Raw genomic sequence first — 26485 nt, forward strand, 5'->3', positions numbered from 1 at the left:
GGTAGAGCAGTGGGCGCGGTACCCAGACAGCCAGGGAGCATGTCACCTCTGTGTACTGCAGCTGCTTTCCAAAGCCCAATTGCCATCCTTTGGGGCTTACAAGGTGCAGGGCACAATGGCAGCTGCTCAGAGAGCCTGGCAGCCTCTGCACATGGTTTGTAGGGAGCTCTGGGACTTCCATGCGGTGGCGTTGCTAGGTCTTGGAGGGGGTCACTTGTGCTCCTTCCTTCTGCTGGCGCTTAAGGCGGACTTTGGGTGTTCGCCTATGTCTTTTTGACACCATTATTAATCACCGCTGCCATTTTAGTTTAAAACCAGCCGCACAACCTCTTTATCCCCCGAAGGTAAACAGTCTGTTCTTAGGTGCAGGCACTTTACTGGCAAGTGCACAGCAGGATCTGTACTGTGACAGGGGAGGTAAAGCTGGGATCAGTGTGAAGGCGCCACAGAAGCAAACACTGAAAGTATCTTTTCCGCAGTCCTGAAAATGTCTCTGCAGGAAGTAACATATAAATGCTGCACCAGCGGAGGAGGCATGTTTCTGAGCGTCCATACATCGTTTGAATAAACAAAACTGATGAAAGATCGTCGTTTCAGGTTTCAAACAGTCGATTTGTTTACGCTACCAGCTGCCCACGAGAGGCCATTTGCACGTGCATTTGAGTCTGTGCTGCTGTTCCTTATGTCCTTTTATAATTATTCAAATTCACCAAGCCACACCCTGCGTGTCCTGCCCCTTTGCATTTATTTGTCAATAAGTTAGTACTTGTGCCGAAATATACCCTCTCTAATAAGCCCGCCTATGACAGAGGAGTTGAGACAAAGTCATCTGAGTTAATTATATTATGAGAGCCGTAAAATGATCTCCAAGACCCGAAAGACCCTTTGCCAGGAAATAAGCTTCTCCATTTCTACAGCAAGTAATAACTTGCTTTGAAAACATATTATGTGCTATTGTATGATAAAGCGTAAACATGTATGTTTGCACTAGGAGGCAGTTTTTGCTTTTCTTTTAGAGGGAGGCAGCATTAGTGATTGAATTTAAGGCTTTTACTCCGAGTTACATGCCCAGCCCATCATCATCATCATCATCATTATTATTATGGTTATTGTTATTTTGAGACAGGATCTTACTAAGTCACTAAGTTGCCCAGGCTGGACCCACCCTTGCCATTCTCTGGCCTCAGCCCCCTGGAGTCCAGGGATTACAAGGGCCCCACCATGTCCAACCAGCAGGCATTATCTTAAATTATATCAACACTTTGTCTATCCATAATGATATTGTATGCAATGCACTCCAGATGAAAACAAATATCATTTACAATGGAATACTGAACTGTATAATTTGAAGAGGGAAAAACTGATTTGCAAGTACTAAATGTGAACTCCCGCAAGAGAACACTTTTCTTTTTAATGTAATCAACAAACCGTGCCTTAGACTACACCACTTTCATTTTCCATGTATCCATCATCGATACAATCCCATGCACCCTCGAAAAAGTACTTTAAGCTATCATTTATTAACATGGTCACAGGAGAAGCTTTATTATCACGTGGCTATGTGAGCCAGCACACAGCTGGTTACCCTTCTCCGGGGTCCAATTCATTGCTGTCTTCCTCTTTGAAAGTCCATGTTAGAAACTGATTGAAAGACATGCTGGGGGAACAGAGGGTTTTGTAGGGAGGGTGACAGTCCTATGTGGGGGATCTTTGTATGGTTTGGTTTTGTTTTCTCTTTGAAACCTCCACTCTCTGGCAGGACAAGATGCCTATTGTCTCTTCCCCTCTGTGTCCTCCTGTAACAGAATGAATATTACTGTAGGTTAGACTTCTTGTGGAAGAACAAGTTCAAAAAAGAGCGGGAGGAGATAGAAACCATGGAGAACCTGAACCGCGTGCTGCTGGAGAACGTGCTTCCGGCCCACGTGGCTGAGCACTTCTTGGCCAGGAGCTTGAAGAATGAGGTGAGCTGGCAGGGGCGGAGGCCGGGGTGCGGCTGGGCAGACGGGCTGGGGGGACTGCACTTCTGCAGGTGGCTGGGATGTTTCCGTTTCAAGGCATATTGATTGGTCTTAGAGACAGTAGTTGGGAGGGAATCCCAACCTCTCCTAAAATCTGAGCATGGACTTGATCAGCTATTAGGAAGATTTCTTCCCTGTCTTGGTTACTTTTCTCTCGTTGCTAGAACAAAATACCCAACACCCAAAATGAAGGAAGGAAAGGTTTATTTAGTTCATAGTTTGTGGAGGTTTCAGCCCGTACTCAGCTGGTTCCAAGGCAAAGTGGCACATGGCAGAGGGCGACAGTTCATGGCGGCAGAAAGCAGCAAAGGCAACAAGAGCAAAAGGGAGGAGCAGCAGCTGAGAGCAAGCCTTTTGCCCTGCCTTCCATTGCATTCAAGCCATCCAGCCCTGGGTGGGTGGAGCACTCACACTCACAATCCCAGCAGCACTCACACCCTTAATTCCAGCATTGGATCATTGGTTAATCACAAATTCTAGAAGCCGCCCCATGACAGCATGAGGCTTTGGGGCAGACATCTAGGCACAAAGCATAACACTCCCCAGTTGTGGGAAGTTCCAAGCATGCATTAGGAGGCATCACAGTCCCACGGGCATCCCCAGAGTGTTCATTTCTGTCTCACCAGCATGGAAAGATGCCACCTTGCCAGCATGCACTGCAGCCCAAATCCAGAGGCCACAATAAGCCATGCAACCCAAACACCTCTGGTGTCATCGCTCTCTGCTTCCAAGGGTGACTTAACAAGCTTAGAATTTCAAGGCTGAGATAATTTGTGAGTTGGGCAGAAATGAGGAGCAGTCCACACCAAAGAAGACAGATCTGAATCTCTCTTCAAATAAATGGCAATGGGAAATTCGAGAAACATTTATAGGAATGGTTATTTAGCTAGAGCTCGGAAGACAAAGGTATTGTTGAAATGCAGAATGACTTTTGAAATGAAATAAAATGTCATCAGTTTCTTTGAAATTGCTGAATTGGGAGGGACAGCATACAGATCTACAGTTGGACTTAATTTAGGAACGTGCATGAATCTGCCACTGTGTGTAAAGCCCTGTATTCAGGACTCCAGGATCTCAGAGGAGTCTGAGAAATAGTCATATGCCAGGAACCTCTTCCCTGCCATGTGGAAGTGAGCAGGGAGGCAGTGGAGGAGGCTTGTTAACGAAGGAGCCCAGCCCAGGTGACACTAAAGGCAAAGCCACCTGGCATGAGAAGGCCTGGAGCCTTCTGCCATTTGCCTGCAGCACATGTAAGTGTGACATTAAGCATGAAGTGCAGGTGATGAATGAGGGGAGACATTTTCTGAGAAGAGAACAGAGAGTCTTCCAGGGCCGCTCAGTCTCCTGGTTCGTCTCCTCAAGCTTTGCACACCCAGCAAGCCACCCACTTGCCTGTTGATCGCAGGCAGTGAAATCACTGCGCCTTTTAAAGAAGCTTCTGGTTTCATTAGCAACACAAGAGCTCTCCTGTCTATGTGCCCTGCTGCCTACAACAGAGGAGGAGTCACAGGCAAGAATACCCCTTCCAGGTCCCACCCGCAGTGACCCGCCTCCTCTGACCAGGGCCTCCTTCTGAACAGCACATGCAGCTAGGAATTCATCAGTGACTGATTGGCCCATTGATGAGTACAGTGGCACTCTAAGAGATGGTCACCTTTCAGAAGCCCCATCTCTGAGCATGAGACATTTGAGGGGCACTTCAGATCTAAATCATAAATCTCTTCATTGATATACCGGACAAGAACTTCTCTGGGAACTGCATCAAAGCAAGCTTTCTTGAATACACATGAAAGCAATCTCTCATTGCTTCCTGAGAGTGCCAGTTTGTTACCAAGTCCCCAGGTGGTAGGGGCTGTGTGTGATTCTGAGGCAGGCAGCTTCCTTCAGAGAGCGCCAGGGCTTAATCACAAACAAGCCACAGTTTCCACTTCAGACATCTGGGGAGTACACACGGCGCACCAACAGTACTTCGCTTTCGGATAGCCATGACAGCCCTCCAGAGGCCACGGCCTGACCCCTAGTGACATTCTGGGGGAGGATGAACGTGCTTCGCACTTGGCTTCCAAGAGGTGTACCTGTGTTTTCCAGTCATCTGATGGCCAGGAATAAAGTAGACACTTGCTGACTGTGGGGAACACAAGTGCTAAGCAGTTCACACATAGGTTAACCAAGAAAGAAGAAGACCAAGCTCAAAGGTGCTTGTACCTAACCCGACAGTAAGAGAGAGCCCTGCAGCAGCTGGGAAGTTTGCGAGCCCAAGATGCAGTGTAGTGCTGAGCATCCCACACCCGCTGAGGAGCCCAGACACCGCCACACCTGGGGAATCAGCACTTGAGCTGCTCATTGAGTTACGATTTTAGTCTCGCCACCAAGACACCCAGAGCAGGGCTTGTGTCATTTACCTCTGAGCCCCCATCCTGGCATCATGACACCTGGTGGGGCTGGCACTCATTGGTATGTGTGCATGCATAGGCGTGAGTGTGGTGTGGTGGTGTGTGTGTGTGCGCACGCATGTGTGCATGCGTGCGCACAAAGATGTTAGCAGGGCATTCATGTGAATCTTACCTTGTAAAACAATGTTAGTTTTTCATCATTATAACCAAATACCTGCGAGAAACAGCCCAAAGGAAAAAAGACGTATTTGAACTCTCAGTTTTGGCAATTTCAATCCGTGGTCCTTTGGTTCCACTGCTCTTAGGCCCATGGTGAGGAAAACTACCCACTTTGTAGTAGCTAGGAAATAGTTTCCTTATTTATAGGTGGGGACTAGCAGGCCGTGCCGCACAGGGCTGCAACCAGACGCATGATAACGCATGTAGAGTGGTCGCAGAGGCACCCGTCATGTGTGTGGTGGGCACTTGGAGAGAGCTGGTGCTGCTCGTGCTGTTCCTGTCATCATCTTCGCTCCCTAAAAGATCTCTGGCTCATGTGAGCAGTCAGTGGGGCAAAGCCAAGGCACAGAGAATGTGCCCTGTCCTGGCGAAACTTACCCCTTTTCCATAACATGAGTAGAGTCTTTGGAGCTTATAGTACTTTTACAAAAGCGATGTATTTAACTAAAACAGGATACAGAAGTGTTCTCCCCTGTTGCCCCAGCTCCCTGGTTGTAGTCACGTAGCCAAAACCAAGCCTCAGCAATCCCATGCGCCAAAGGTTTTCTACTGAGGATCTCAGTGTTCGCAAAACAGCTTTGCAGAGAAAGCACGATTTGCACAGTGGGACAGCCCAGTCACACTGGGCCCAGGAGACACAGAGCAGCCTGGGCTGCACTGCTCTTTCATGTGTGCAGATGCTGAGGCAGTAGTGGAGGATACCCCACACCAATCAGCCCTGCAGACTGCACTATGACACGAGTCTAACACTGTTGTGATCTTTAGACAGTTTGCCATGGCTCTGATGTGTATTATGAGGCCTCGCTGAGGTAAGGATTTTCCACATGAGAACCCACCAAAGCTGAGTTAGGTACTATGTTTATGCTCTGCCGGTGGTTCCCGGAGAACAGAGGCCTCTCTCTGATAACGTTTGTGAAGAACGAGATCCCTCGCTCTGTCAGGAGCACAGGAGGCACCAGCCACTCACATGTGTCCTTCCAGTCTGGAGTTGGCCGTCTTGCTTCAGAGACTTCTCCTCAGGATTCCTGGTGGAGGGAGCATTACCCAAGGTGCAGTGCGTCCACAGTGGCACCTGGGTTCTGCGCGTGCCAGCTGCGCACCAACAGCGAGTTATTTTAGTGCAATACAGTCCTTTCGGAAACGTTGTTTCCCTTCAGTCATTTGAAGGACACTTTTTCCTAAACCTGATTCTATGTGTGATTGCTTGTAGTTATCTAAGATAGAGATAACAGAGGCGTAGTGTAAGGGCTCCGCCTGTTACTGGACAGTGGCGTCTGCTTACCAGAAGCGTCTCCTGCCATCAGTGGTGGAGTGTGGGATGGGACAGAAGCTAGAATCAGGGTGCACATATGGGGCACTTGGGTGATTTCCTTATACTTCTAAGAATAAGCAAGCCCTTGCATTTAGAATTTTATTTGGAAGCCATCCTGGTGTTCAGCTGATCCTTTTCTCCTTCGTAGGATTTATACCACCAGTCTTATGACTGCGTCTGTGTCATGTTTGCCTCCATCCCGGATTTCAAAGAATTCTACACAGAATCAGATGTGAATAAGGAGGGCTTGGAATGCCTCCGGCTCCTGAATGAGATCATTGCGGACTTTGATGATGTAAGTACCATAGTTACCCTCAGGCGGAGGGGAAGACCCGCCGGATGCATTTGAAATTAGACCTGCATAATGATAAATGTTTTGGCTTATCTTCTTGTAGTTTGAATTAAAGCCATGTGCTGTATTTAGGTCTTGGGCTGATTTGTGGGGAGACAGTGACACCGTGACTAAGCACATTTCAGCTACCAAAAACTATATTCAGATGTTCTAGAAAGGAAAATATGTATCCATCCCTTTATTTATTAAATTATAATGAATCTGTCTGCTGTGGTAGATTATTAGCATGTCATTGCATAGTAAAGATCTTTATGAAACATCAGCTTAAGCAATACACAAATGTCATACTTTATCATTGACAAAGAAATATATACAGTGGATAACACATCAACTTTTAGAAAGGACAAAGCATGTATTTTTGAATTTGAAATACGTGTCCTATTTCAACCTTCAGGGTTTGGTTGACATAGAAAATTATGTGTTCTGTTTTCTGGTGGGAACAAACCCTCCTCTGGCGGCGCAGATACTGCTGCTACACGAGCGTTGTCACTGACACAACACGGAAAACATGACCTCTGGGACCTTGTGTTCACTGGAGTTCATGGAAGTTTGAAATACAGGGATGAGATTGTGTAACATGAAGCTTTCAAACCAATGAGGTTCTCATACGTTGTGTGAGTCCTGTGTGCTTTCTTCTGCCCCATCCTGACTATGAGATGCCCTTAGACATGCGTAAGGATGCCAAGAAAACCAGTGATTTCCACGGTGATGCCAGGTGCAGAGTGAAAAACATTGGCACATCAGCTTCAGCTGCACTTCCATAGAATAAGTAAGACCCATAAAATAGGGCCTATGGGTGACTGAGAGTGGGCACGTGGATATGTAACACACAGCCAGCTTCAGTTCTGTGACACATTGTCCTGGGAGGATCTTGTCTGAAAATAACATCACTAAGGAAGAGGCAGGGAAGTGCTTCCAGGCCTTGGTTAGTTGATTAATTTGAGCCCTGCCTTTCTGAGTGATACAGAACTTTCCAGATCTTCCATCTGTCTATCTTCTTCTCTAAAGTTTCTATTCCACATTTTAACTTTTCTGCCTCCACCCTACAGCCTAAAGTAGTGGATCAAAGAGGAGTCAAGTGAGAAGCTGGTAACTGCTACTTGAGCCAGAAGTGTTTGTTGGCATTAGAGAGGAGGGATCTATCTATCTATCTATCTATCTATCTATCTATCTATCTATCTATCTTTCTTTCTTTCTTTCTTTCTTTCTTTCTTTCTTTTTCTTTCTTCTCTTTTCTTTTCTTTCTCTTTCTCCTTCTTTCTCTCTTCTTTCCTTCCCTCTTTCCTTCCTTCTTTTTCTCTTTTGCAGTACTGAGAACTGAACCCTGGGGCTTCACAATAAGCTGCATTCCCCAGCTCTTGTTTTAATTTTTTGAGACATCATCTTGCCCAATTTCCCAGGCTTGCCTCAAAAATAAGATCCTCCCGCCTCAGTTGCCCAGACCGCTGGGATGACAGGCTTGCGACATCATGCAATCTGCAAGGCTCTTTTCCTAAATCTGTTTTCTTCCCACTCCAGTACTCAGAGGCAAAGCCAGCAATCCTCAGCATCGATAATTGGTCACAAGTCACTGCAACTCTGTAGAGAAGACTTCACTCATTGATTCTTGTGTTTGTATGAACACTTTTCAAGCACCATCAAGAAATTTATTTGAGGGCTGGTGAGACAGTTCAGTGGTCTAAAGCACCTGCTTAAGCAAGCGTAGACAAGTACGAAGAGACTGCGGTTTGATCCTTGGCACCAAACGCTGTGCCAGTCCTGCCTCCTGGGTGGGCTTACCCAGCCACACACATACACACACACAAAAAAAATTATTTGAAGCCAGTATCACTTGCACTGAAATGTATCCCTAATTCCTTCATTAGCAGTTTGGAAGGTAACCCATCTTCATTGGAAGTAAATCAATGTATTCTACTTCCTTCCAAGACATACTCTTCACAAAACTCATAAAATCTCTCCGACAGTCCCAAGGTCAGAGGGTGCTAACAGTGGTGGAAACAAGTTAGTATACTTTCTATGAGTTTCTGTAATTTCCCAGAATTGGAGCGTGGCTGTGGAGGGCTTAGCTTCAGGTTGGACCCACTAAGTTACTGAAGGGTGTCATTGCTTTGCAGCTGCTGTCTAAACCAAAATTCAGTGGTGTTGAAAAGATCAAGACCATCGGCAGCACATACATGGCAGCAACAGGTCTGAGCGCCGTGCCCAGCCAGGAGCACACCCAGGTACGTGTGTGTCAGCCAGATGGTACATGAGAGCCTCTGCCCCACCCACCCACAGGTCGCCCCTGAGCCCATATAGCTACTACTGGGTACAGCCCAGAGCTCTATGTCCAAGGTTATGCAAGAAAAAATGAGCATCCCAGAGTCTTCCTGGGGGATGTGGGGGCTGTTGGCGGAACTCCTGCTGATGAGCAGGAGAAGCCAAGGCAGCCAGCGGCTGTAATATGCAGGTAAAAGACTAGAAGGTGGGAGTTCTTTATTTACAGAAGACTAGATAAACAAGGGCAGATTCTCATCTTTAGATTTAAAATAATCTAGCCAAAAAATGAAGTTAACCGTATGGGAACTTGCTTGAAAAGGTGATTTGGGCCAAATCTGGCATCTTCTGTCCATGAGGGAATTTGAGATCTTCTGTCGTGTCCTGCATCTGTGTGTGGCACGCCCCAGCAGACACCCCAAGGTGACCTGTGTTAGCAGCAGCACCAGTGTCCCTGAGGTGGCTGCGCCATTGCCCCGCTCGGTACAGAACAGAGCAGAACTCTCCAGGACCCAGCTCCCGAAAGGCAGGTGGGTTCCAGAGAGAGAGTAGGCTGAGCCCCACTTTCTCTGTTCCCCTCTCCCAAGGGAGGAGGGAGAAACAGCAGGTGCCATCCCCGGGAGCCTGTTTTCCCACCTTCAGTTGGTGCGCAGAGAGCAGGAGGTGGACTGCCTGCCTCCCCGTGGGCCCCACATGTTTCCCAGAGGAGAGGAGTGACCAGCGTTCCATTTGCATTCCTCTTGGGTCTTTGGCTTGCAGAGTGTCATTTTTGATGAGTATGCATTACTTGAGCGATAAAGGGAACAAAGCAAAGGCGACGAGCCATAAAAGAAACTTTAAAAATGTACCTTTACTCTTCTATTCTGAGCAGCAAGCCTCCAAGTGTGTTTGGAGCCTAAGGCAGAAGAAAAATAGTGTGTTCATCTCTAAACTTGGTATTGTGTACTTCTAATGATTAGCATTTATTCTCCAACCATTAAAGTGCTGAAAAATACAGTAAAAAAAGTAAAATAGAGGTACTGAAGTGTTACAGCATTTCTATTTTAAATTTCTTATTTATATCAAACAAGAACTAATTATAATTTTACTATCCTGACTTTAGTAGCAAACTCACACTTTTTCAGTGCCTTAAAAATAACATGAAAGCAGAATGGGAAGAGGGGCTCTTTTCCCACCTTGGGCTCTAAGACACTAAGCATAGCACTGTTGGAGCCCGTCGGCCTTAGCCCAGGTCATGGCTGACCTGTCAAAAAGGCGTGGATGGTATTAGTTATGGTCCCCACTGCTCTGCAGAGCCAGGGTTGGCTGAGGGCTCTCGTCCTCTATTTCACACACCTGTTTTCTCACCCTGTCCTCACATGGCAGAGTAGGGGTGGGAAAGAGCTGAGGAAGAGCAGAGACCCAGAGAAAGCAAGAGCCAGCGAGGAAGGGCTGTGTGTCTTGCTCTTTCAGAAGGGCACCAACTCCGCCTGATGCAGGCCCCACCCTTGTGGCCTCACACGCTTGCCAGGCCTGTCTCCAGCAGAGTCCCAGGAATACCTAGCACTGTAAGGACAGAAGCGCTGTCTTCATTTAAGATTCTGTTCTTTCAGTGCAGCCTGAATTTTTTGCATTGACCTTTATTTTTATGGTCTTTTTTATTGGTATATGTTTACAATGCATAATATTTATGTTCGTTTTGGGGAATGCATATATATATACATATATGAACAGTCATATATGTATATATAATCATATTTTGATCACTTTTGATTACCCCCCACTTTCCCCCTTACCTTTCTCCTGATCCCCTCCCCATCTCCAGGTCTTCTACTTTTTAGCTTACTCATATTTTGGTGGTTCTCCCAGAGGAGAAGCCACATGATATGTAATTTTCTGTGTCTGACTTATTTGACTTCATTCACACTGTGGTCCTACGGCACATTTTCCTGCAAATGGCACAGATTACTGTTTTAGGGCTGAATAAAACTCGATTTTGTTAAGACATTGCACTGAGACAGGGCTTTGTGAGATTGCTGAGCTGCCGTAGCATCCTCCGCAGTCTCCTAGTGGAGATTCGTGCCTCACCGGCTCCTCCAGCCGGTGCTGCAGGCCTCACAGCCCAGGTCCCAGGGAGGGCCTTTGAGAGGAGTTCCCGCAGCCCACCACCCTTCCCCTTTGCTCATGGACAGCCAGCTACCGCTCGCATGGCTGAGCTCTTTGGCTGCACCATCCCAGAGACATCCAGCCCGACCGGTGGGCAGCCGCCTTCCTCCTGCACAGCCGTCTGCCTGCTCTTCAGCACCTTGTCTATGTCCACGAGACACTAGCCTCCTGGCTCCGAGTGCAGTGCCCTGGACTTTTCTCTTCCATCCCATCTTCAGCCTCTTTGACTGTCTTATCCACGGCCTGTGTCTCTTCCTTCTCATTTCTCCTTATACCCCTGCTGTCCTGTTTCTGTTCTGCCAGCCTCAGAAATTCCACTTGTGATCAGCAGTTGCTGCCAAAGTCCTGCCTCCAAATCTGGTTGCATCCTCTGACTGTTCATGTCCAGGTACTATCTGTGGCCTCTGCTGCAGTGGGTATCACCTGTGACCAGGAGTGCAGCCCCTTCCCCTAGCTACACGCCACCCCTGGAGCTACCTTTCTTGAATACATGCAGCATTCTGTACCCAGCCCTTCTTCTCCATCATGGGTCTCACCTGAGAACATGCCCATCTCTTCTGCACCTCCATTATCTGCCTGACCAAGTTTGGGCATTACCCCCAGCTGCCCACGGACCTCCCACTGCTTCACAGCATCCCATCTTCTTGTCTAGCTGACTCCCCAAGTATCCCCAGTGCCGAACTTCTGGCCCCCACCCTGACCCACCACCTACCTCTCCCTACCATCTCTGCACCAACCTCAGCATGGGCATGATTTTGTGCAGATCAGACAGCGCCCTGTCCTGGTTCTCCACCTGCAGCAGCACCAGCTGCGGAGGCTGTTACAAGCGATATCCAGGTCCTGCTCCCAAAGTTCGGAGTTCCAGAGGGGCCTGGAGCTCCCTCCCACTCACACTAGCTTCCCCAGGTGACTGCCCCACCATGCACATGCACTGCCCCGCGAAGGAGCCTCTCCAGATCTCGACCGAGGCTCTCAGCCCTCTTGGAAAGCTTCTTGCACTTTCAGGTCTTACTCTCTCTGTCATTGCAGCGTCTCGTGCTCCGCTTCCTCAGACAGGTGCATCTGTGTGTGCACACATGTGCGCCTGTCTGTGTGTTTCTAGGCCCCCATTCTGTTCACAGCAGGGGCCTCACATGGCTGCCACATGCGTTTGCTCTCCAGATGATGGGGCGTGTGCCCTCCCGTCGCGGCCACGGGGTTGTGCTGCCTTCACTCTGTGCCACCAGCCTGTGCCTCACAGACCCGCTGCTCTTTCTCCAGCATTGTTGACACTCGCTACATTTTTTCTGGACCTTTACACACGTATCAAAACCCCCTATTTCACAAATGGGGAAACTGAGGCATGGAGTAGTCAAGTAGCTTTTACCCAAGGTCATAAAGAGAGCAAGAGCCACGGGGCAGGCCTTCAGACCTGGGCACTAAGGGTGCAGAACTCCCCCTGGCTGTCCAGAAGTCTGCATGGTGGCCCCTGATTCTGCCCACTCCCTCCCTCCTCTGCACACCTGCCCCTCCTACACCTGCCCTGCTCACACCTGCATCCAGGTGTTTGTGTCTAAATAGCTCCCATCTGTGCCTTAGCAGGGAGCTGCACTTCCTGCCCTCATGAGAACAGAACTTGCCCGGTACTGTCACCTTCCGGCCACCATTGTCCGCCACTGCTGACCCTCAGGGTGGAGACACAAAACCATGATATTCAAAGAACCTGCTCATTGCATATCTTCTGCTTCTCGGTTTCCTTATGCGTAACATGAGGATCATCCTCATGTCATACGACCGTCAAGAAGATGAGGTTTAATATCCAAAATATTTAACAGACTCACTGTGATAGTGAGAAGTAAAAATGCTGATGGGAAGAATAACACAATAGTAGTTTATGCATGATTTTGCATATTGATACGATCGTCCCCTCCCATAGAGAAGAGATGAGGATTTTTGACATAAATGAAATGCCATATGTCAGCATATCCATGCAGGAAATTTCTACTCAGTATGAGCCATGTGTAATTATAGCTTTTAATTAAAATCCAGTAAGGTCATTCTTAAATTCAGTAAATGTTTCCTGAAAGGAAATTTTGCTGCACTTGATTAGAGGGGGAAGAAAGCATGCTGGATAAATGTTAATGCTAATATGATTTTTATAAGAAATGCTGGTCTCGGTTCCCTTCTGTAATCTACCTGAAATGAGCTTGAGACTTTGTTTCTCTATTTATGACCAAGATGCTTCCTATTACTGACAAATCTCTGGTTTGACAACAAACCAGTATTCAATTTTCAGAATACATGGGGTTTCTAAGGATTAATAGGAGTCTCTTTTAAAAAGGCAAACCTATCTGGATAATAGCCTTTTGCAGTTTAGCTTTTGTTAGTACAGCGGAGCCTTGGTTTATGAATTTAATTCCTCCACGATTCTGGCCATGAATGGAATTGGACAGGAACTGAATGCCATTCCGTAGTAAGGCACAGTGTTGACCTTCTGGGAAAATGTCACCCGGCTCTTGTCCCACTCAGTCTACAGCCAGAGCTGCAGACAGAAATGAGTTCATGAACCAAAGCGCTACTATAATCACTTGTGCATTTCCCTATTTGCAGGCGTAACAGCCTCATTTACCCAGCAAATGATATGCAAGAGACACATCAACCCCCTTTCTGGCGGGCTTCGTGCCTGCCTCTGCCTCTCTTTGTTTGCAGTTTTTAAATGAGATGGTGAATTCAAATTTTAAGTGGCAAGTTAAAATGACTAAAAGAATGCATTCCTTGTAAGAATTGATTACTGTTTTTAAAAGGTGCAGGTACTTGCCAAGAAATGAAATACTGCCCCAAGAGCAGGCTTGAATTCTCCCCCGTGCTGGGGATTCCACACACATACACCTACTGGTGACCAGACTCCCCCGTCGGAGGCGAAAGCAGGTGAAAGCAGGCCCCTTGTCCACTTTCAGCTTGCCGTCAGGCTCTCGCTGTCTTCCAAGTTGTACCCTCCCCGCCCCTGTTTATTCCTTTTCATGGTGTTCAGACCTTCACAAAGGCAGTAGTTACCTGTTTGTTTCTTGACTTGTAGCATGTTGGTTTTTAAAAGACATTCCCTGAAAATCGGTGCTTTAACCCCCCGATCCTCATTCCCAGTGGCAGCGACTGGCTGGAGTAGAGGCACTTGTCCCGTATAGACCTGGCGTGTGTTCCCTCCCTATGCCTCCTTTTCTCTCCTGCTCTGCAGAGCCAGCCCTGCTCGTCTCTGGGGTCTCTGAAGGCCCATTATACAGGAAGCTCCTCCTCTTTCCCCTAATCAGAGATGAGGCTTATGATTAGACTCAGCAGTGAAGTGGTAGCTTTCATCATTTCCAAACCAATCCTGCTAAGAAGTAAAACCAAAGTATGTAAACGAGCTCATCCACTGACAATAAATGAGTCATTTGTAGGAAAATGAATGTGTCTTAAGACCATAATGTCACGGAAAATAAATCAGACACACAGAACTTCTGTACTGCATGATTTCTCTGATATGAGAAACTCAAGGTATAAATAAATTAAAGAGCAAAATAAAACATGGGTAAAAGGAAAGAGGGAGAGAGATCTTCTGTAAATGGGAAGGGGATCGAGAGATGGGTGGCGGAAGAGTTAAGGAAGGGGAAGGGGACATAAGAACAATTAATATGCATTGCATACATGAACCTGCTCAGCAAAGTTAGCACAGTCAGTAGGCACAAAACCATAGACACATAAAAAATTTAATTTTCTTAAATACAAAAAAAAAAAAAAATAGTACAGAGGTGAAAACTTTCATGCAGGCTGATACTTTGATTGTACCGTTCTTGTAATAAGCCAAACTTCTAGCTCTTACAATTTCAAATAGCCTAAGGGCCCCAGCCGATGACACTTTGGGAAGACCTAAGCAGCAGTTAGTTCTGGGACAAGAAGAGGAGAGAGGAGTGGAGAACCAGAGGGAGTAATGTCCTGAGTCTCCCTTCACTCAGGCAGCAGTAGTGGTGCTCACTGAGTCTTTTTGAAACATTTGTGCTAGGCATTCTTTTCTTTCTTTCTTTCTTTCTTTCTTTCTTTCTTTCTTTCTTTCTTTCTTTCTTTCTTTCTTTCTTTCTTTCTTTCTTCTGTACCAGGGATCAAACTCAGGACTTTGCACTTGCTCAGCAGGTGCATAAGCCGCTGAGCTATCTCCCTGGCTCTATTTACTTTTTAAAAACATTGTATTTACTTATTATGTATAAACAATTTGGGCAGCAGGCCTGGGATGAGGGCCCAGGGCAGCTACTAGATGAACCGTGCAGCTGCCTGCTCCACCCTGCTCCCATGAGTTCCCACAGTAACCCCACTGCAGCCACAGCCCTCCTTTCTCCTTGCTCCATGCAAGTCCAACCCCAGAGCCCCACTGACTGGCAAGCCTGGGCTGGCTGCAGAGGTTTCTCTCCACTGCTGTCTCTGCCTGCGTTTGGGGCCACCTGCTAGGCTGCCCAGAAGTCATCAGCCGTCAGTCCCGGTGAGTTCTGTGCCCTCTGTGCCAGGCCCTTGCTGCTGACTGTCCTCGCCAGGAGTGCACAGCCAGAGCATCAACAGTGAGGAAGACAGCAGTCCCATGTGCCGTGAGCACAGAGCACGGGAAAGGCAGGCGGGCCAGAACAGAAGGAGCAGGCTTCCGAGGCTCCCCCGACAGGGGCACTGCAGGAGAGACAGGGAGGGGCTCTTATGCGCCCAAGCAGGGAGCCAAGGCTGTGCAGATTTATACACCCACCAAAGCCGTCATGAGGCACTATCTCAAGGAATAAGTTTCCTTCCGCATCATGCTGTTCACAGGATGCAAGGAGATGAGCTTCACCTCTTGCCATACTCACTGAGACTCTTGGACATCGAGGTCTCCATGCAAGCAGCCATCTAGGAAGGAAGGGACCCTAGGACTCTTCCCTCCTCTGATGCTTTGACACACTAGAGGTTGAGCCCAGGGCCTTTGCATGAAGCCATCTCTTCAAGCCTTTAGTATTTCTTTAAGTTATGGCCTCATCAATTCATTAATTTGCCCAGGCTGGGATTGAACTTGTAATCTTCTTGCCTCAGCATCTCAGAGCTCTGAGATGAAAAACATGCATCACCGCACCTGGGTCTTGAATGTCCCCTGGGCCCTCGTGAAGGCTTGTGCTCTTCTGTGACACTACTGGGAGGTGGTGTGACCCTCCAAAGAAGGGGCCTCAGGAGAGGAAATGGGGCCACTGGGCCATGCCCTGAAGCGGATCTTGGGACTCTGACCCACTTTTCTCTTTCATTCCTTGGTTGCCATGAGGTGAGTAATCCTCCTCCACCATGTACTCCCACTCTGTTAGTTACTTTTCTCTCGTTGCTGTGACAAAATACTCAACACCTAAAGTTAAAGGGAAAAAAGGTTTATTTGGCCCACAGTTTGTAGAAGTTTCAGTGTGTAGTTAACTGGCTCCAAAGCAGGGTAGTCTGGTGCAGGAGAAGCAGTTCATGGCAGGCAGGAGGTAGCAAAGCAAACAAAGGAAAAGGCAAGCCTCTTTCTGTCTCTTAGGCTATATCCAGACTACTGAGATTAGGATGGTGCTAGACCAATCAGTGGATTCATTTAGTAATCACATGCCCTTACTCCTAGTACCCATAGTCTTAGCTTTGCACCATTAATCAATGACATACTCTAGATTCAGCTGCCTCTGAAAAAGTCACCTCGTGACTGCATGAGGCTTTGGGAGCGCATGTAGGCACAAGCTATAAGACCCACCATGTTACACTGTGCCACCACCAGCCCGTGCGACCATGGACTGAGGCCTCTGAAGCCGTGAGCCAAAGTGAGCCTTTCCTTTTAAGTTGTTTATCTCGGGTGTTTTGTTACAGCAACAGAAAGCTGACGAGCACACCCACTGATTCCCTCCTCCTGATGCTCTTCGCATCTGTCGGAATGCTGCACTTGCCCACACTGTCACACAGGGTACTAGATGCATCCAAGCTCTGCAGAGTCCACTGAATGTATTGTTTGAGCAATTCCTTTAAGCCTGACTACAACCCACTGTGGCTCATAGTTATTGTCCCATTTTACAACAGAAGAAAGCAAAGCCTAGAGAAATTAAGTGGCTCGGGCAAAGTCATACCATAAAGCTGGGAAACCTGGAGCTGAGCCTGGTTTTGCCTGACCCAAAAAATACTCCCTGCGCTGCCTGTCCCAGGTGAGGGGAGCTCCACAGTATGTGTCGCTTCTGCCTACCTGAGACTCTGGCTGTCCCCTCAGAGAACCCAGGTGAGGAAACAGGTGTCCTGTGAGGCCCAAGCAGGGCAACACAGTGCCCCTTAGCTGAGATCCCCAAGTCCATGAAAAAGCAAGTAGGGAACCAGAAACTTCCCAGGACCAGGCAGGTAGCAGGTGCTGTCAGTCACTGGTATTTTTAAATAATCCCAGTAAACATGCATGTATTGTAAGCAGTGTTCCTTGTGGGTGAAACTTCTGAAATAGCAGTTTACAAGCTTCATTCCAGGGAACTGAATGAGTTGTCTTGCTGTGTAGCCAGAAGACAGTTAAATATCTGGAGACATCTGGCGGAAATAATTTGGGACATGGGAAAAATAGCTGCTTCATGCTGCCGTCAAATATTTATCAAGAGCTCAGTTGTGAGGACCTTTCAAAATGAATTAAGTTCTTCCAGAGAGCAAACATAATTTCATTCTGGGGTTTACGAAACCGGTGTGAATTATTGACATTTGATTTAAACCTCACTCTTGGAACCCGATCTCTTATTGCTGAGGTCATTTGAAAACCTCAGTGTAAACCTACTGCAAGAAAGCAGACAGGGCGGTATTTTATCAGGGAGCTTGGCTGGCAACAAACCAACCATTTCCTCCAGGGCAAATACATCTTCCTGACTGGACCCTTGTAATTTTGCCACACAAGATTCTGCCGGTTGATAGACAAGCCTGTGCTTCCTATTGAAGAGATGTTTTCCAGATGATGGCATAAGCCTCAAATCCTATGTTCCCTGCGAGCTGTGAGGCGAAGCACGTCACTGAGCTGTGACAGAAAACCATTGCACCCAAGGGAGCCAAGCATCAGCTTCTTAATTTCAATCTCATAATCCTTTCATTTTCCTCTCATGATTCTATGGTGAATATCTTATGGCAAGAATTTGCCTTTTTCTTGAATGACAGAATTCACCCAAGGGTGGGGGGACCCTTCTCTCTTAAGGAGAAACTGAACTACTCTTGTCCTGTCACATTTATACTATTTAGTGCAGTGGTTTTTTCAACTAGGTGACATTTGTCAATGTTGGGGGCGGTTGGATTGTCACAGTTACAGATGGGCACATCACTCACATCCAGTAGGTGGAGGTGGTCAATGGCACTGAGCACCCTGGCAGGCTCCAGATGGGCCCCTGAATAGAGTTATCGCTCCAAATATTACAGCACCCAGGCTGAGGATCTCAGCTTAGCATGCTGCCCCTGAGTTCTGCTCATCAATTAATTACTGTGCAGAGGAGTGGAATAGCTTGTATCTCTGTCCTCTTACCATTAGGATTTCCTCCACCACCTTAAAAAGCAGTTCATGTCCACAGTCTCTTTGTTCTCTCCCCTCTTCAAGTTGGTTTTATCTTCACCACCCATGAAGTTCTTCACTCCCAAAGCCCCAGGGTGCCTTTTCTCTGTCTCTGAGACCTTCCTCAGTCTCTGCTTAGGCCTCCTGTGGGATCCACAGAATATAATGCCGGTCCTGGAAGTTATTTCCTGAGATACACAACAGCTGCTCCTCAGTTTCTTATCACTTTCCGATGTTTCCATGGTCCCACACTGGCCCACTCCACCTCCTTGTCCTAGCCAAGGAGGCGTCTCCAGCCCTCCCCTCCAAGGCTGATCCCCTTTCCTTCCTGGGGAGCCTCACCCACTTTAGAGGGCATCCATGGTCCTTCCTGGGCAGAAGTTCCCCAGCAGGCACCCGTGGGCTTCCACCTCCCCGAGCCTCAGTCTGACCGTTCTGCGGCTCCTTCCCCCCCACTTCCCCCTGATTTACCCACCGTCCGAGTTGAGTCCCTCTGCAGACATTCTCCAAGCAGTTCTTTTGTGCTGGAATGGTTGCTCTACTGTGGAGACACAAATTAACAGAGCATCGTCTCTTCCCTAGGGAAGCTCACAGCATGGTACATGAGGTACACTTCTGGAACTTTGACTTTAGTTTGAAAACGATGTCTTTACCTCGACAACAGGCACCCAGTAGATTGCTTGTGGGTTTCAGTTCAACCTGAAGGCCAATCCACCCATCGGACCTGAAACAGAGGTTGCTCTCCAAACCATGGTGGTGTGCCTAACTGGCCAGTACTGGGAGAGTGGAAACCTTGAGACACGGTAGTTAATATCTTTTATGAACAACATACATGATGAACAGTTTTTAAAAATCAGACAAAGGGCCAGCCAGACAGCTCAGAGGATTAAAGCAACTGCTTAGGCAGACACAGGGGCCGGCACTCAACTACTGCAAGCAGTGCTGCCCCGGCCCCAGGGCACAGAGATGGTGATTGAGACTGGGTGTGGTGCTGCACCCCTGTAGTCCTAGTGCTTGGGAGGCTAAAAACAGGAGGATCACCACGAGTCCAATCCGTGTAGTGAGACACTGTACTAAGATACATTAAAATAAATAAAATAAAATAAAAATAAAAATCAGACAAAAACATAAACTAAGAAAAGATACATTTGCAGATTGAGCTATATGCACCCATGTTTATAGCAGCACCACTTATTACAGCTATATCTTGGAAACAACTCAACTGTCCATCAGCTGGATAAAAAAAGACGTAGTATTCTTACACAATAGAATATTACTCTGCTATAAAACAGATAAACTTCAGGCCTTTATAGGTAAATGGATGGAACTAGAGAGTGTATTAGTAAGTGAAATAAATCAGCCCTGCACGTGCAAACATCGTGTTGTCTCGCGAGCGTGAGAACCTGAAAGAGTAAATAAAATCTGAAAGGCACCATAGGAACTGTGAAAGGGAAAGAATTTGTTCAATGGGACAAAAAAACTAGGATGAGGAAAAGCGCAAAAGGAAGAAGGGAAAAGGTAAATTTATGCATATATGCGGGATGGTTTGGATAATTGTGCTGCCAGATTCTGTTGATCTATCGAAAGGAGCGTTTAATGCTCCTTTTTTATTCTTACCTATTTCTTTTCTTTTCAATATCTTATAACTTTGTTTTTGTTGTTGTTTTGTTCTGTTTTTAACCAACTGTACAGGTGTATATCTGGTAACCTAAACCGCTAATTTGAAGATTGCATCGTGTAATACAGCAACCATTGTTGAATCCCAATTACTTTGTTGAATGAAATTTTGCATCATTTCTAATGCTTTATAAAATTAGTTTATATTCTTTAAAAGATAACTATGAAGAATAAATATAAGGGACGTTACAGGTTAGTGGTAGCTATAAATTAGTAACAGGAATAAGAATAAATTAATAACAAATGTTCATAGAAATTCTCACTTATCCCCAGCGGAACCTTTGGACTTCTCTCCTTCAGCTCTGTAATTCTTTCTTCCATGGACTGAGCAAATGCTCAGGGAAAGTGTTACCAGTTATCTTGGCTTGCAAGGGTAACCTAACAAAATGTCACAGACTGGTGGCCTGAAGAGCAGAGTTTGCTCCTCGCCAGTCTGGAGGCCGCAAGCCCAAGGTCGAGGTGTGGGCAGCACTGGTTTCTCCTGAGTCTGCTCTGCATGGTTTGGAGCATGTACCGCCCTCCTCAGTCTTCCCCCAGTCTTCCCTTTGTACTCACCTCTGGCCTGGCATCCTCTCCTATAAGCACAGCAGTCCTTTTGGATGAGGGCTCATGCTAATGACCTGATTTAATTACCTCTTTAAAGATCTACTTTCAAACAGGTGGTAGTCGTATTCTGAGGTATCAAGGTTAAGACTTCAACATAAAACCTTGGGGATGACACAGCCCACTGCACTCTCCTCCTCCAGGAATAAAAAGGAAAAAAGGGGGGGCAGGATATTTATAGAGCCAGGGGATCTGCAGAGGAGAACACAGTGCTACACCAAGGAAGGGTGGCCCTTGTCCTACAAGGTGGAAGCCAACTGCTGTCAAATAGCACAGTGCACCAGGGGTGCAGAGCCTGTCCTCCCTCTGGTCTTCCACAGAGCCCCTCCTGGTCTCTCGGCTGGATGTGTGAGATCCAGCAAGGAAGGAGGGGAAGGCAGCTCCTAGAAGCCAGATCCCAGGATGGCCAGCAGAGAAGGGCCAACCATGGGTGGAGCAAAAGGGGCTGCTTCCACTGGTGTCTTCTGGTTCCCACTGTGCCACCTGATGCACCAGCCCCATGCCCAAGCCACTGTGTGTGGAGATGCCTGAGACAAACACTCAAGCCAGTATCTTCTGAGATTCAAGTCCCCATGGCCACAACCGTAGGTTCCCACAAGGTCTTCCTGGAGGTGAGATGTGACTTACAGAGCATCCTCGAGTGTGTCCGCGTTCCTGCACCCTGGAGGGCAGGTCAGGGCTGGCATGTTCCCGCTCCTCTCAGCTCTGATGGCCTCTGCACCTGTCTGCTTCCTTGCAGGAGCCAGAGCGTCAGTACATGCACATAGGCACTATGGTGGAGTTCGCCTTCGCCCTGGTGGCCAAGCTGGACGCCATCAACAAGCACTCCTTCAATGACTTCAAGCTGCGAGTGGGTATGTGGTGTGGAGGGACCCCGGTTGCATCAGGTCTAGGAGAAGGAGTAAAGTCCTCAGTGCCTCCCTGACCCCGATGATGCTGGAGTAGAAGTCCCAGCGCCATCTGAGGGCAGTAGGACTGGCTCAGGGAAGCCATCAGTCTCTGAAGCACTTCTGTGGCATCAGGAAAATGCCCTCTTTGGGTAGATGCAAGCTGAGGGAACATGGTTTGGCAAGTGGAGTCTGTCCAGCTAACAGCCATTCTGCCACCCACAATGCAGAGTATGCGTAGCAGGAAGCTTGCTTACGGGAAGCTGTGGACCGGAGCTGCTCTGTCATTTTCTAGACTTAGACCAATACAATTAGAACTTGCTGCCAATCATAACATACACCCAGATTTCAAGGATGTAATACTGTAATGAAAAAGTGCAGATTAAAATTATTGAAGTACAGTCTTATGTTCACAGAGTCAAAAAACAAGAACACAAGCAGATGTGTTCTAGGTTCTGAAATAACCTTAGATCTTTAGAGTTCTGCAATGACAGAGAAAAAAAAAAAAACCTTTCTTTCTTTTCTTCTTTTTTTTTTTTTGTGCCTGGCTCAGTCCACCGTAGGGGTAGGGCTGGCGCAGCATATGATGCCAGGGATCAAACTGCAGTCTGTGCATGTTTGCATAAGTTGCAAGTTTGCCTAAGCAGGCACTTTAGACTGCTGAGCTATCTCACTGGCCCCCAAAACAACTTTCTTCACCATAAAAAAGAATTACTTTCAGCACATTAAAAAATGACTTCCCGATTTCTAATACATCCTTAACAAAATTTAAGTTGATTTCTTGGCCTGTTTCATGATTACTTTCACAGATTCTCATTTCAAAAACTGTGGGCTTTGAGCCACCAAGTTAGCACACAGCTGTAATGGATGCACAGCGGCAAACATCCAGGGATTTTTAAGAGCTTCTTTTGCAATTTTATGGTTTTCTTGGTAACACATTTGGCTTCTGAAAGAACATGGAGGAGTAATTCTTGAGACGAATTCCATCTGCGTAATCTTCGACTTTCTCTTACTGCAGATTTCAGCTCTTTGGGGAAAGTGAGATAGTTAGACCCATTTTCTATATGTGGCCTGCATTTTAAAACCAAGAAATATGTGACATCTCATTTAGCAAATGCTCTCTGCACACCGCCAGCCATCGTGAGCCGGGAGCGTTAGTAGTTTCTCTTCATGCTTCTCTTCTCTATATGCGGGACCTTCATCAGGTCAAAGGCAAGGCGGGCCGGGCAGGTCGGCAGCTGACCACAGCAAACAGATCCCCTTGACCCAAGAGCCTCCCTGTTGTGCTGACATCTTGGGAAGCGGTATCCTCCAACTTCCACCCTTCCCTCTGTGCTGGTCCTTCCCGCTGCTGTGACAAGATACCTAAAGTCAGTACCAGGGGTGTGCTTAGCTCTCAGTTTTGCAGACTGCAAGTGTAAGCCCAAGTGGTTGCATCCCCAGGGCTTCTCACTACACCAGGGTGGCAGAGGGTATCCCGGTGGCACTGTGTGTGAGAGTGGCAGATGATATGGCAGGAGGAAGCCCAGAGAAATGAGAAAATCATGCTCACTCTTTGAGAGCAGCCTACTTTCATGGGAACTCAGTAAAGAACCAGTATTACTCTCCTCATGGGCAGCATGCCCTGCGACCTAATGGCCTTCCACTAAGTCCCCCCTCTGACGAGTTCCACTATGTTAACATCACCACGCAGAGGACCAAGCTTCTACTTAACACATGATCTCTGGGGATCACATTGAGACTGTATCCAAACTACTGCACTCTCTTCCAAAAGTAAAATATCTAGGCTGGCAAGATAGCTCAGCAGACTAAGTGCCTGCTTAGGCAAGCGCAGGGACTGCGGTTCCGTCCTCTGTACCACATGCCGCACTGGCCTCGCCCTTGCTGCGCCAGCTGTCTCCCTGGGGCACGCTGGGTGCACTGAGCAGGCGGCCATCCAGGTGGTGCATACCTGTAATTCCAGCAGTGGGGGAGGCTGAAAGCAGGAGGATCACTACAAGTCCAATCTGCGTAGTGAGACCGGGGGTGGGAGGAGTAAAAACTCCACGCATGGCACAATGACCTTTTCCAGTCCTAAACATATATGAACCAAAATCATCCTGCCCTACAGGATGAGAATAGGACAATTCTTTGCTGGCTCCATGGCCTACATCCAAAGTAATTTTCTTGATCTACATCCATTGGATGGCCTCCCTTCAGCAAGTGTTTTCCAAGTACCAGCTTTACACCAGCTATTGAACAGCTAAGAGCATGGGTGCGCTTGGGCCAAGTGTCAGCCCTGTCGACTTCTCCAGAAGGCTAACTCATCATTGCACTTGGCCTTGAGTCTTGCCCTCCCCATACCTCTGCCTCTGCTGAGAGGCCTCCCTGCTAGATGGTGTCTCTGCCATCGAATGGCACTTGCCAGGTAGGAGAGCAGCAGCTAGCTTTGTCATCCAAAAGTGATGGATGCTGTCAGCTCTGAACAAGAGCTGCATTCGCTCTTTGCACCTTTTTGCACCCCAAGCTGTAAAGTCCCCTGGTTAATCAGAAGCACAGAGCAGTCACTCTCCTGCAATAAGTGGATGGCCCTGTTGCCAGCAGTAATCGGTTCAGCTCTCTGCCCCTGCAGCTGCTACCCAAGGAGGGGTCTGCAGCAGCCAGGAGCACAGCCCCTGAGTAAGAGATGCTCTCTTACCTGGTCCTGGGTGATCTGAGCTTGTGACACAGCTGGGCTGTCCAAAGTGGTAGTTAGTTTCACTGAGTATGCCTGAAAAACAAAAGGGAATGCAATTCTCCCCTCTTCTCTACATGTAAAATTATGGGACAGTTTTCAGACTGTGTCTTAGTGTAAGTTTCCGTTGTAGAGAGGAAACTGCCTAAAGTCTGTGCCTGAGGAAGCCAGTACTCGGAAATTAAATCTCTCAGAAACTCCCTCATTAATCAGTGCTGTCAGACTAGCGCAGCATGGGGGCAGCCTGAGTCCAGAAGAAAACAAGGGACAGTGGGGAGCCACCTCAGATCTGCTTCTGTGGCCCTCCTGCAGCATTCCCAAAATGGCCGTGGGTCTGTGTGTCTGCACTGTAGACAGGCAGTCATCCCAGCCCCTGAACTGGGCTGGAAAGGATCCCAGCACACCCCTTCAGATAGAGACCCTGATCTGAATTTTGAAGCTCTGGCTCATGATAACAGCTGACACCTTACAGCCAGCCCACCGAGTGTCAAAGTGCACCCAAATCTTAAATGCCAACTTTCAGTAACAAGGGTTTTATAATTTCATTTTCTTAAGAGAGGGAGATCACCAAAATCAGTGTCACCTCTGTTGTTGCGGTGGCCCAGGGGGCCTGATTACCCTAGAAATTGACACAGAAAACCACAAACCCCAACATTCCAAAAACATTTGCCTTGGCCCAGCAGGGCCTCCTGGGTATGCAGGAGCTGACTTCCGGAACTTCTCCAAGGACCTTTCAGTTAAGGCTCTGTAGCATGTCACAGTCAGTGAGGAGGCTTGGGTCTCCAGTGAATGCAGAGAGGGAAAGGCCGGCAGCCAGAGCCCAAGCAGCAGGACCTGGCCGGCCTTCCAGAGCCAGCTCGAGGAGGTATCGTGCCACCTCTCAGGAAGAACACCTCCGCCGGCCTGTTCATGACTGTGCTCGTCTCCCCTCCGAGTGCAAGGCCTCAGGGACTGCCCTAGCCCAGTCTTCTACCATCTTCTCCCAGCCGCATGCTATTATGGATCCGTCATTTCCTCATGTGAAAGACTCCCTCAAATATGCATTCAATAATAGTCATCTCATCGTGCACAAAAATGTTTTTAAATGGGGCCCTGGGTAGAATTCTCACTACCAGTGGTAGAAATTGGGGGAACTCACTAGAGCATGGCTGGGCAAAGGGAATCGCCACCATGGAAAGGTATCAGCAGCCTCCCACCTGCTGGCGGGGAGAAGCCACGTGCACAGAGGCGCAGAATCGGGCAGGGGCCCAACTGCGAGGAGCAGGAGCCGCGGAGCCCCCCTGGCTGGTTGCTGTCCCCCTGTCCCCGCCACCTGCTGCTGTGTGACCCCTCATCCTCTGGGAATCCTCCTGGGAAGCATCATGTGACCACAAGGCCCAGTCCAGGGGTCTGCATGATAGCGAGAGTTCAGTCAATGGGAAGCACTAGGAACAGCTTGTGGAAGTCGGACAAGCTGTGTGAGCATGTGGCTGCGACGGTTGTCATCGTGCTTGTCATTAGAGCGACACACAGATGTCAGCCCCAAAATCTAACAGTGGCAAGTTGGCCACCAAAGTGCAGTCCATCCCCTCTCTGTGGCCACTTCCAGTGTGCGTATTTCAAAATTGGCATTAAGTCTAAAACTCCTGAAGGGGCCAGTGAGATAGCTCAGAAGACTAAAGCACCAGGACCGCAGTTAGATCCCCAGCACCAACCACATGCTGCGCCAGCCCCACCCCCAGGGCGGGCTGAGCCAGCCCCAGAGTCTGGGCGTGGTGGCACACGCCTGTAATCCTAGTGCTAGGGAGGCTGAAAGCAGGAGGATCACCGTGAGTCCCAGCTGTGCGGTGAGACCCTGTAACGACCAAATACATTAAAAATAATAAAGATCTTGAAAAACAGTCCCATAGATTTCTTGCCATGTCACACTGGGGATGATGGTACATGGGATATACAAACATGAATTGGATCTAGGGCGTAGTTCAGGGCTGCTAAGCTTAGAGGAATGAATGGCGTGGCTGAGCCTTCGAGTTCCCCGGCTTGGGCTAGTGCTTGCTAGTAATGCCTCAAGGGTCGCTGTGGGGAACTCCCCTGCCTGAGGCCGTGGCTTCCATCTGAGTCTCCCTAACCATCTCTGATGTGCCACAGGGATGAACCACGGGCCCGTGATAGCTGGGGTCATCGGCGCCCAGAAGCCGCAGTACGACATCTGGGGCAACACTGTCAATGTGGCCAGCAGGATGGACAGCACCGGAGTCCTGGATAAAATACAGGTGACTCACTCAGTCTTCTCCGTCTCTTCACACAGTCTGTCCCCTTGATGCCATCAAGAAATAGAGTGGCTCCAACATTACTGTCACCATAGTAATGAAGGTGATGGTGGTGACGATCATG

At 48.0% G+C, this 26485-nt stretch overlaps 1 protein-coding gene across 1 annotated transcript in view; it reads left to right on the forward strand.

Annotated features, from left to right (window-relative positions):
* The window catches only part of LOC101580939 (adenylate cyclase type 2), a 200226-nt gene that overhangs the window by 170139 nt on the left and 3602 nt on the right, over positions 1–26485 (forward strand). Inside the window, exons 17-21 of the mRNA XM_023706620.1 lie at positions 1806–1964; positions 6094–6240; positions 8412–8519; positions 21252–21366; positions 26240–26364. Of these exons, the coding sequence (XP_023562388.1) occupies positions 1806–1964; positions 6094–6240; positions 8412–8519; positions 21252–21366; positions 26240–26364 (654 nt within the window). The remainder of the gene's footprint in view (positions 1–1805; positions 1965–6093; positions 6241–8411; positions 8520–21251; positions 21367–26239; positions 26365–26485) is intronic.

Source organism: Octodon degus, unplaced genomic scaffold, assembly GCF_000260255.1.
Source record: "Octodon degus isolate 3935 unplaced genomic scaffold, OctDeg1.0 scaffold00008, whole genome shotgun sequence".
Lineage (NCBI taxonomy): Eukaryota > Metazoa > Chordata > Mammalia > Rodentia > Octodontidae > Octodon > Octodon degus.